The sequence below is a fragment of the Dipodomys spectabilis genome, unplaced genomic scaffold (assembly GCF_019054845.1).
Source record: "Dipodomys spectabilis isolate Male_0828 unplaced genomic scaffold, ASM1905484v1 ptg000069l, whole genome shotgun sequence".
NCBI classification, from domain to species: domain Eukaryota; kingdom Metazoa; phylum Chordata; class Mammalia; order Rodentia; family Heteromyidae; genus Dipodomys; species Dipodomys spectabilis.
Genome location: NW_024870746.1, coordinates 10973808 through 10985894, shown reverse-complemented (window position 1 = coordinate 10985894; position 12087 = coordinate 10973808). Strand labels below are relative to the sequence as shown.

The 12087-nt window shown below is 42.4% G+C and overlaps 2 protein-coding genes across 2 annotated transcripts in view; one reads left to right on the top strand and one right to left on the bottom strand.

Moving 5' to 3' along the window:
* Capn2 (calpain 2) overlaps nt 1-2468 on the top strand; it is a 51669-nt gene extending 49201 nt beyond the window's left edge. Inside the window, exon 21 of the mRNA XM_042681690.1 lies at nt 1604-2468. Within this exon, the coding sequence (XP_042537624.1) occupies nt 1604-1627 (24 nt within the window). The 3' untranslated portion in view covers nt 1628-2468. The remainder of the gene's footprint in view (nt 1-1603) is intronic.
* A 4507-nt stretch (nt 2469-6975) lies between these two features.
* The window catches only part of Tp53bp2 (tumor protein p53 binding protein 2), a 53275-nt gene continuing 48163 nt past the window's right edge, over nt 6976-12087 (bottom strand). The window contains exons 17-18 of the mRNA XM_042681847.1: nt 11682-11881; nt 6976-7779 (exon numbers count right to left, since the gene is read on the bottom strand). Of these exons, the coding sequence (XP_042537781.1) occupies nt 7738-7779; nt 11682-11881 (242 nt within the window). The 3' untranslated portion in view covers nt 6976-7737. The remainder of the gene's footprint in view (nt 7780-11681; nt 11882-12087) is intronic.

The following is a 12087-nucleotide window of genomic DNA, read 5'->3' as shown; positions in this document are numbered from 1 at the left end:
ACTTTTCTCTATTTCTTTTTTGGGTCCAGTCGTGAACTCTGGGCCTGGGCGCTGTCTCTCAGCTCTTCAGCTCAAGGCTAGCGCTCTACCACTTGAGCCATAGAGCCACTTCCAGCTTTTTTTCTTTTTTGCTTATGTGATGCTGAGAAATCGAACCCAGGGCCTCATGCATGCAAGGCAAGTGCTCTACCACTGAGCCACCTTCCCAGCCCAACTTTTCTCTTATTTCCTACACATGCACACCTTCAAAATTCTAAACAAGTTTGTCATTTTACCCACTTCTGAAATTGTCACTATCCAAATCACATCGATAGGCCAGTTTCATTAAAAACAAAATGTAGTATGTCCTCTTGTCATTCTGATGATGAAGAGCTGTCTCAGTGGAAGATGCAGAACAGGCAGACTGCACATCTCTCATCACCTGGCTGCAGTAGGAAATAGAGCCTGGCACAGCACCGGCCACAGAGGGGTGTGGCGACATTCCCAATGCTGGCTGGGAATGACCGTCACCAGTTCTATCCCCTGTGACACACAGAAGAGCAAATGTGAAAAGGATGTCAGACAGGGCAAAGGACCAGCAACTCTTTTCTTTGAATTTTGAACTCTAAAGGAAGCTGGTGATAAACCAGCTTTGTGACTCTACTGTTACGCATTATAAAGTGCCTTTATCCAACTACAGATCGTTTTGCTGGTTACAGATAACACTAAACTTGTTTTAAAATTCTTAGGCAATCTAACCAAGTCAATACAATGTGATCTTAAACATAGGTTCTGGAAACTCTAGTCTCCATCATTCCTGCTGGGGATCCTATTCCCCATTTCCCCAGCTCCCACCCACCCACACTGGCCCACCCTCACAGCCCACTTCCTGCCTGTTACATCTGAGAAACTTCTTACCAATGATTCCCACTGGCCTTACATAAGCTTCAGTGTGTGGTGACTTTACAGCTCTGCCTGTGGAATAAGTACACCTGGGACTTGCACAAGTCCAGATAGGTTCAGTCCAAATCCGAGTTAAAGTTCCCGTATCATATTGGGTCCAGGTGGCTCACACCTGTAATCCTAACTACGTAGGAGGCTGAGATCTCAGGAACTTGGTTAGAAACCAGCCTGGGCAGGTAAACATGAACCTCATCTCTAACCAGCAAAAAAGCCAGAAGTGGCATTGTGGTTTAAGTAGTAGAGTAGGGGACAATACCCAGGCCTTGAGTTAAAACCCCAGTACTGGCCCAAGCAAACAAAAAAGTTCCCATACCATACCAATATAGAGCCAAAGCCAATATAGACCCCCAAACACCGGCAATCTTTTGATAGCCACAACCCAAACTAACTTCTGCTGTGACACTCTGAGGCAAAATGTAAAAATGCTGGTTTATGTGTGGTTTGAATTTCACCCTTCATGAGTTCAGTTAACCCAGCAGTGACAATCTGATGCCAGCCACATAGACCACCAATCTGGAAAATGTGAGGCTCTAGAAGTTCGGTAGAGAAATGTTCGTGCACTAGTATCTTAGCGCTTGGTAAGCTTTCAGAATAATCCAAAGGTGCTTGAATAAAACTTTCATTGGCCCCCTGAAATGACTTTCTTTTTTCTTTCCCACAGTGGCTCTGTTTTTCAGTACTTTGAAGTTGTTAACTAATCTGCCAGAAAACTTCTTGTGAAAGAAAATTGGCCACGGACTAAACAACACTTTGTATCCAGACCTTGAAGTTATGGGAACATTCACCTAAACTGATTATTATAGCTGAAAAGAATACTATTTGAGATAGCAAGACTTTCACATATCAAAGTAAAGGAGTTGCCTATTATTATACTAAACATAAATGAAATGTATAACCCTGGTAAGCTCAAAGAAAGCTTTAAGTCTGTAAATAGTATACACTTTCTACTTTTACACACTTTCCTGTTCATAGCAATATTAAACCAGGATGAAATGCAGGGAAGTATTTAACAGCTGAGCAGGAATTAAGTCAATCTCAAAGACCACAAGGTCCTTTCTGGGAATATTTAAAGCAATTTTAACTTTAAAAATGTACTGTGCCACCTACCACACAGCAATCCAGGGACTGCCATTTCCCTTGAGCAAACTGGGAAATAGGATCCACTGTGTAGTAGTCTTATCAAGACATTTTCAGAGTCCAGGAACTAGAATGGTGGTGTACACCTGTAATCCCAGAACCCAGGAAGGTAAGACAGGAGGAGTATGAGTTCAAGTTCAGCCTCGGCTATCTAGCCAATTCAGTGGCAGCATGGACTACCTAGGAAGATCCTGTCTGAAAAAGAAAGGAAGAGGAATTAGAGGTGGCTCAAGTGGGAGAACACCAACTGGAGTGAAAAAGCCAAGTTCAAACCCCAGTACCCTTCCCCACAGACAAACGCAAAGAAAATTTGCTAGGTACCAGTGGCTTAGACCCTGTAATCCTAGCTCTTCAGAAGGCTGAGATCTGAGGATGGCAATTTGAAGCCAGCCTAGGTAGTAAAGTCCATGAGACTTATCTCCAATTAATCACAAAAAAACAGAAGTGGAGCAGAAGAGTGCCAACTTTGCGTGAAAAAGCCAAGTGAGAGTACAAAGCCCTATGTTCAAACCCTAGTACTGGCATGCGCACACACAATATATATGAAAGAAAAGGAATCCAGATAGAAGACAAGCCTCTGTCATTTGGGTTTAACACTTGATAGGTTTTATGCAGTTGATTGTAGTAAATCCTTAAACTCAAGTTCTTAAACATATCTGGCCTTAAACATTTAGTCTTATTAAATACAGAAGGGATGCTACTTGTCATTAACTGAAGCAGTATGCACCAATCAGGCATCCAATTTGCAAACAGATCATAATGGACAAAACATGGTGTCAGCTGCCTCAAAAATCTATGCACTTCAGAACCTCCACCAGTATTTGTGCAGTTAGCTAGAAATTCCCTTGAAATGACATGAGCCGGCTTCCTGACTTGACCTTGGGAACATGCTAGCAACATTATGAAAATCCTGCCTTGTTGCCTTATCTCCTTCCAATGTACTGTTCAATAAAGTGGCCCCATGCAATCACACCATGCTGCATTTGTCTTCCTGGATGATAGTACCAGTGCCATCATTTATGAGCACATAGTACTACAGCCGACTTGAACTTACATGAAGGATGCTGCCTGTATAATATTGAGAAAACATATTACCTCTCATTTAGATGGGGAACTAGCCAATTTGAAACTGATTATTTGACCCCAAAAAAGGGAGGGGGCAGCTATAATTTCTACTACCTGTTGATCTCTTTTAAGGAGGTATAAGAGATTTGTGTACCTCTCCAGAAGTTTCCTGCATTCCCTGCCAGCTTCATGGCACTCTGGTCAGCTCTTACTACTAGAAAAATTTCAAAACAAAACAAAAAACAGCGAGAGAGCTGAGAAAACACAGATTGAATCACTGGTCTGCTGCTGGTGATCAGCAAGGTATCGTACAAAACTGGAAAGATGAAGGTAACTTGATAGACGAATTCTATGTATTATTTCCTAAAAAGATTTTAAGGTAGACTTCAATTCCTACTTCTTCAGTGGGCTTTGTGGGCATAGAGAAGGTGTGAAGAGAAAGCAGTTTGAATTCACTGGAGGGATGTGGGGAGGGGTAGTGTTGGAACAGTGGGAGTTGGGGTGATTGGGTCTGCAAGTGAGCAAGGGATGAGGACCAGGAATGAGAGAACTGAGTGAACTGACTAACATAGTTGAAATATGGGACTCCTACAATGCCCAGTTAGGAGGCTTGGAGTAAGGCAGAAGGGCAGGAACTATTCTAGTCCAGACAGCTGTCCCTGGCCACACCCCTCCTACTTAACTGAAAGAGCTGGTCCAGCCAATCACCTACTAGATGCCTGGTTTGTACCAACTGCTTCAGTTGATGACAAGTAGCATCCCTTCTATACTTAATAAGACTAAGTGTTTAAGGCCAGATATGCTCAAGGACTTGAGTTTAAGGATTTACTATTATCAAATTGTATAAAGCCTGTCAAGTCTCAAACCCAAATGGTAGAAGAGATGGGGCTTTTTTAAAAAGAAAAAAAAAGGCAAATGTTTATCACAGCAAATTTAGAAAAGATGAAAAGGAAGCATCCCAAGCTTTACCACATAAAATTTGTCACTGTCCATTTTACAGGGAGAATAAAGTAAACCTTCTCACCTGTCTTACCTCTCAGGGCTCACAGCCTATACCCTCACACACCTCACCCTCAACCTGTGCCCTGAATTGCGATCTCGAGTCTGTCTTGGCCACTCCTCAAGGCCTTCTTTCCTACAAGGTGCTTTGATAGTGAAATAAAAGCCCAACAAGGAGAATCAAAACAAATGGGGTTCTAAGTTTCAGACTAAGGAACATAAAAACTTAGATCATCCTGGTTTATTAATTTTCATGTCTTCTCTTTCCACACAAATGTTAGAACAAGTCTCAAGGAGGTCAAATTCTCCACATGTGTGTCATATGACACACAGTCTCTCTTTAGAATCTGTGTTGTGCTTGTTCCTGCCAGTGCTGTAAGATTTAATATAAACTTAGTGGCTTGAAAACATCCCTTCTCTCAGGGTTCTTTTGAAGTGAGATCTAACATCGTTTCATAAATGCTTTCCTCCTGGAAACACAGAGTCATCATCTCCAGTAAATTGGTAGTACTATATCCCATGTGGATATAGGACTGGACGAAGATCCCCATTTCCCTGCTGGCTTTCAGCCAAAGGCTTTTTTTGAGTTTCCACATTCCTTGGCTTATAGCCCTTTGTGCTTCAAAGCCAGGAAGGGTAGGTAGATCCTGCAAAGTCTACCCTATGTCTTGCTGGCTATCCTTTCTGCCTCGTGTTCTGGTTTTCCTAATGCTTTTGAAGGGCTCCTGTGAGCATACTGGGCCCACCTGGATAATCCAAGTTGATCATCTTATTTTAAGGTTAGCTGATTAGAGAACTTAATCTGAGAAATCCCTCACAACAGTACCCAGATTAGTGCTGAAGAACCCAGAAGAGGGATTGTGGGAGGATTTAGAACTTTGCTTGTCAAGTGTATCTTTAGACGTGTAACTTATGCTGTTATTCTTTCTCCATTACTTGAAAAGGCTTACTTTGTCATTCACTTACCTTCCTTGTTATGCATAAAAGTGCATAAGTAAAAACTGACCACTAGTTTTTTACATTTTCTATAATAGTTGCATTAAGCAGAATGAGTTCATTGACAATACAAATCAATGTAGGTAACTCTATTAAGACACTGAAATAAGTGATGGTGCTGAAAACAGCGACAGAAGGCGGTGGTGGCTCACGCCTGTTATCCCAGCTACTCAGGAGGCTGAGATCTAAGGATCATGGTTCAAAAGCCAGCCCAGCAGGAAAGTCCATGAGACTCTATCTCCAATTAACCACCAGAAAAACAGAAGTGGCACTGTGGCTCAAGTGGTAGAAATGCTAGCCTGAGCTGAAGAGCTAAGGGACAGTGCCCAGGCCAAGTTCAAGCACCATGACAGACAAAAAAAGGAAGAAAAAAAAAGTTATACCATGGAATGGAAACTAGTTCAACCACTCTGCCAGATGGTTGGTTTGGAGGTTCTTCCAAAAACTAAATAGAGGGGCTGGAAAGGTGGCTCAGTGGTAGAGTGCTTGCCTTGCATGCATGAGGCCCTGGGTTCAATTCCTCAGCACCACATAAGCAAAAAGAAAAAAGCCAGAAGTGGCGCTGTGGCTCAAGTGGTAGAGCACTAGCCTTGAGCTGAAGAGCTGAGGGACAGTGCCCAGGACCAGAGTTCAGGCCCCATGACCGGACCCAAAAAAAAAACAAAACAAAACCAAAACTAAATAGAGAATGTCCCCCTGACCAAGCCATGCCATTCTTGGACATCTACCCAGAAGATTACAAGTCAGGATATTCTAAATAGACACTTGAACATGACCTGGTTCATTGCTGCACTACTCACAACAGCCAAATTATAGACACAGCCCAGATGCCCCACAACAGATGAGTAGATTCAAAAATGTAGTATAAACAATAGAATTTTACTTATCCATTAGAAAGACTAGGATGTCATTTGCAAGAAAATGGGTGGATCTAGAACAAATCATGTTAAGTGAATAAGCAAGCTCAGAGAGAAATGTGCATGTTTTCTTTCTCATATGTGGAAGCCAGATGTAAAATATACACATGACTCCAGGCATTCACACATGGTCAGGCCAAAGGAGGATACCTAGGGGAGAAAGCCAAAGGTCTAACTCTTGAACATGTAAAATACTATTTATCAAATTCCAGGGAACTGAAACATGGGTTATTTATGTTGCTATTGGTACTTTGTGTGAACTTTTTTTTTAAAATTCTTGTGGGAGGAGGAAGTACAGGAAAGGAGGGAAGAAGAGTAAACAAATGCAATCATGGTGTTCAGTATATACTATGTGGTAAATGAACTATGGAACTTGTGGGCAGGCACAAAAGAGAGAAACTGGGAGAAAGCAAAATGGGTGACATGGTACAAGAGAAATGTACACATTACCTAAATTATGAAATTGTAACCCCATAAAAATTATGTATTATAATTTTTTTAAAATGTTGTATGCCAACCAGGCACAGGTGGCACATACCTATAATCTTGGCTACTCCAAAGGCTGAGACCTAAGGATCTCAATTCAAAGCCAGCCAGGCATGAAAGTCTATGAAACTCATCTCCACCAGAAAACTGCAAGTGAAACTGTGGCTCAAAGTGGTAGAACACTAGCCTTGAGCACAAAAGCTCAAGGACCATGCCCAGGCCCTGAGTTCAAGCCACAAGAATGACCCCCACCAAAAAAAATTGTATGCTAAAGATCACCCACCCAAAGTTATTTGATATAAGCAAAGAAATAATCATATATCATAATACACACATTTGCACTAGGCAGTTAATTATTTTTCATCTGTACGAAATATCCCAATAGCCTGTGACCTTAAATAAGACTGTGACATCAAAAATGAAAACTAGTAAGTGGCTTAGTCATAAGGTTTATTTTATTACAACTGTTTTTAAAGTCAGTTATGATCTTGACAAATATTATGGGTAAATCTAAAGCACGTCTCTAATTTCCAAGATACGAAAGACAATAAATATAGATTCCAATTCAGCCAAAAAACAAGACACTAAATCTAATGAGATTAGGTAGTGGAACTTAGTTTCAGTATTTCAAATATAAGTCTTATATAAGCGTGAATCTTCAGCTGCTACAAGAACTCATACAATAAAGTTATTGCTTCATTGGCAATCGGCTAACAGTCCTTTGCTGACAACACATGAGGGTTGAGCACCGATGAGCCTCACTAGAGCCAGAAAGTCTGCTGGTGATGGGGGCCAGTGGAGAAGTCTCCTGATGGCACTGGTCCTTCTGGTAGGAGGACTGGTGTGGGAACGGTGCTGAAAACACCCAGGGTGGAAAGGAAGCCCATTTCCCAACAACCCAACAAATGACCCTGTTTCTTGTAGAAGCGGGGCTGTCACTGTACCGCGGAGGCCTACTTGTGGCAGGTGGCTTTCCCAGCAGTGTGGTCTGCTTCTTGAGGAACTCCTTCCATGCTGCTCAGTGTCTCCTAGGAGCAGTGAATTCTCCAATCCTTCATTACACCCAGAACACATTCTTCACTGCTTTCTGTCTTTATATTAAAGTGAGTCTTGTGAAATTTTTGCCCAAACAATCATTATTTCTTCTTAGTCATAACGGAGATTAAATGTTCATCAACTAAAATTCTACAGAACTTCAAGCCAAGCTCCTTTGTCTTGGTTTAATTCTTGGGTAGAGCTGTAAAAAAAAGTTGAAACAATATTTACGTACTCCACAAATCTGGGAGTATTAGAATATTTCAGGAGCTACGGGGAGGAGGGAAAGGAATGTGACAGGGAAGAAATTAAACAAAGAAAAACAAGAAAGGCATTCTATGATGACAAGCCACAGAGCTGCCCAAGTACACAGAGGCCCACAGTAGCTCTGTGCTCATCAGCTACTCTGTAAAGGCATTTGAAGGTCACACAGACCCGTCAGCTGTGACAAGACCACAGAGCAGAGGTATGAAAACCTGACAGCTCTGACCGCTTGTTGAACTGCAAATCCAGCCTAAAGCACGCAGAGTGCTGACAATGGTCTGCGACATTCGTGCAATACACATGCCAGTATTGGGAACATTCACTGCCATGGAAGAAAGAGATGAGCTGATTACTTTGTGTGTGTGTGGGGGGGGGGGGGGGGGTTGGATGTGTGTGCACGTGGTCACACACACTGTACTAGGGCTTGAACTCAGGGCCTTGTGCTCTTGGGTTAATTTTTTCATTGAAGGCTGTAGCTCTATCATTTGAGCCATAGTTTCATTTCCAGTTTTGCTGCTGTTGCTATTGTTATTGTTGTTTTCAATGATCTCTCAGGATGTCTCTGCCATGGCTGACTTCAAACCATGATCTTCAGATCTTAGCCTCCCAAGCAGCTAAAATTATCACATGTGAGCTACTAGCACCCAGTCATGGTCAAGGCAGGCCTTGAATTCTCAATATTCCTACCTCAGGCTCCAGAATACTAGCCTGTGCTGCCATACTGGCTTACAGCAACATTTTACTTATTCATAGTGAAGGTAACATTATGCGATGGGACTATCGAGAACAAAAAGCCACAGACAAAAATCAGCAGATTTAATTAAGGAAGCACAGGGAGTGTGTTGCCTTCGAATTCTGTGGTTTTGTGTTTTCTATAACAAGGGCTGAGAGGAGAAGGCTTATGAAGGCTATAAAGTCCTGTCCTGAAGCCCACAGTGAGTCAAACTGGTAATTCAACTGACAAACTAAACAAAAAGCCCTCCCCTTTCCGTCTCCAGACAATTGTGAAAAAAGGGCTATTTAAAGAGGTCAGGCTTCACCCAAACTGAAAAACTAACTGGTTGATCCATGTTGCATAAAGAATTATTTTCCTTATCTGAGAAAAAAGTACTAGCCAATACATTTTCTAGATTCATGGCCGAGCCTCTGTCTGAAAATTTGACATTAATGTACTTTGTTTTCTTTTTAACTTCAAAAGATACAAGAAAAAGTTATATAGAGGACATTTGTAACTAGAAAAGAATTCCAAAGAACTAAGAATGTCTACTCTTTGCACTAAAATGAAAACATTCATTCTGCTAATATAGAAACCTTTGTGAACACAGTCTTTTACCAGCTGCTTCCATGCTTGGGAATAATTCTCCCCATTTCATTAACCATAGCACCTCTATGCCAGCAAATGAATATAAAGGGTTCTGTTGTACAACATGGGGCCACATTACAAATGATGGTGGCACTTGAAAACTGCCAGGGGCATTTGCTCCATGCACACATGAGTTAGCTCCATGAGGTGCATGTATTAGCTTGGCTCATCACTGTGTGTACTATGTTATAGTCACAATGTCCAAGTATTTATTAACCTAAAGAATGAAAAGATTCTGGTTCTAAGAGGTAGTACTTTTTCCAGGTAAGACACTATAAGATCTAAATGTGCTTACTGTTGATATTGATTAGAAAAGCAAGTGTTTCTCTGGTGCTAGTTGGTGTCCCTTTGGTGGTTTGAATTTTTTTTAATAGGACACCACGGTTTTTTGTTTTGTTTTGGGTTTTGTTTTTGGTGAGAATGGGTCTGAATTCACATTTATTAAGCAGAGGCTCTACAACCTGAGTCATGCACACAGCCCTTTTACTTTATTCTTTACATAAGGTCTCAGTTTTTTGGCCCAAGGCTGGCTTGGACAGTGATCCCCTAAGTATGCTTCCCAAATTACTAAGACCACAGATAAGTACCAAGGTATCTGGTTTCTGCGTTATGATAGGGTCTTGAGAACTTTTTCCCCAGGCTGGCCTCAAACCAAAATCCTCCTCATCTCAGCCTCTCAAGCATCTGGGATTACAGAATTATACCCAACTAGGTCTCTCATTCTTTAAGATCATATAAATGACTTGTCTCTCTCTTTTTTTTTGGGGGGGGGGGGTCTGGTCGTGGGGCCTTAACTCTGGGCCTGGGCGCTGTCCCTCAGCTCTTCAGCTCAAGGCTAGCGCTCTACCACTTGAGCCACAGCAGCACTTCCGGCTTTTTTTTCCTGCTTATGTGGTGCTGAGGAATGGAACCCAGGGCCTCAGGCATGCAAGGCAAGCGCGCTCTATCACTGAGCCACCTTCCCAGCGCCCCCCCCCCACCCTTTTTTTTTAAAGCAATACTGCTGTTTGAACAGCAGGTTCTGATTTCATTAAGGAGATGCTCCACCACTGAACTGTGCCTCCAGCCCTTTAGTATATATGTACCATGCTAAAGTGAGCACTGTGAGTGACTACTGTTGAAACTTCCAAACAACAATAAATATTGCTCTTAGGAAGGCAGTGGTCAAGGTGTTTGAAGTAATTTATGCTGCACACAAGACAGGCAATCACCGGGGAGGGAGTCAGAATCCAGACTGCAGATCTCAGCACTGGAGTCACTTAAAGAAACTCCCCAGTAGAGGAACAGGAATAGACAGGACCCTGCTGGTGACCCAGATGCCTAAGTAGACATTTCATGCAGGTAGGGACCATGTCTACCCGACACTTGATGGAAAAAGCTATAGTATCCACCACTGTTTTCTACTAGACTGTTGTACTAACTATCCTAAAGACAATTTCAGGAGGCAGGCTTCTCTGCCCTCCTACCTTCCTTCCACCTGTGCATCTCAAGGGATGTGGAATCCTGAGCTTGTGACCTACATGCCACATGCTGTCTATCACTACTGGCTTTCCTTTCCCCAAGACTTTCCTACTTTCTGAACAGATTTTGCCCTTTAAACTTTACTCAATTTTCCTTATCACTTTTCTCTTTTATACACTCAACACACACACACACACACACACAGAGGAATGCATGCACACATGCACGCAGGTCCGCATGCACACACCTATACACCTAGAACCACACAACAAAATTCTGAATCTACAACAGAACTTAATGCAAAGTCTTAAAACATGCTACTCTCACTTTCTCTGGCAAACATATTAATATGCTCTTGCACACAATAGGAATCACTGAAAACGTACCTTAAGTCTAAATATAAGACCATTAAAACTGTAAAGTTCCCTGGGCACTGGTGGCTCCTACCTATAATCTTAGGAACTCAGAAAGCTAAGATCTGAGAATTACAGTCTAAAGATGGCCCAGGCAGAAAAGATCCCAGAGACTGACCATCTCCACTTAACCAGCAAAAAGCTGGAAGTGGAGGTATGACACAAATGGTAAAGTACCAGCTTTAAACAAAAAAGATAAGGGAACAGCATTCAAGCCATGAGTTCAAGCCTGAGAACCAGCAGAAAACAAAAGTTCTGAGTTGCTTAAGAATGGGCATTAAGGGCTGGGAAAGTGGTTCAGTGGTAGAGCACTTGCCTTGCATGCATGAGGCCCTGGGTTCCATTCCTCAGCACCACATAAGCAAAAAGAAAAGAAAAGCCGGAAGTGGTGCTGTGGTTCAAGTGGTAGAGCGCTAGCCTTGCGCTGAAGAGCTGAGGGACAGCGCCCAGGCCCAGAGTTCAGGCCTCACGACCGGACCCCCCCCAAAAAATAAATAAATAAAAGAAAGGGCATTAAGCTACACTGTCTTCACAATACGCAGCAGCGTCTGCAAAGCCCTTCTCTGGAACACCAAGGACAGAATAAGCACTGGGGTCACTCACGCCCAGCAAGTTGCGAGGCACGTATCCCTCCTTGTCGTTGAGGCGAGCCCACCACCACTCAATCTCATCTTCATCTTCCCTGCGGACAATGGTCATGCAGTCTCCCTCTTTCAGAAGAAGCTCATCATCGTTCTGAGGCTCATAATCCCACAGTGCATAAATGACTCCTTTATTCATTATGCCCATCTTCTCCTGAACTCCTACAATCAGGACAGAAAGACACAGCTTGAGACATTCCACTTGGACATTAACATACTTAAGAACGTTTAACTACATGAAACTAAGTGGGAAAACTCAATGACTCCATTTTCAGAGGAGGAGGGAAAGGTAGAAGGCAAGCAGCATATATGTTACTCTAAAAGCAGTTCTAACAACTAGCACCTCATACCTATCTCTCAAAACTGGC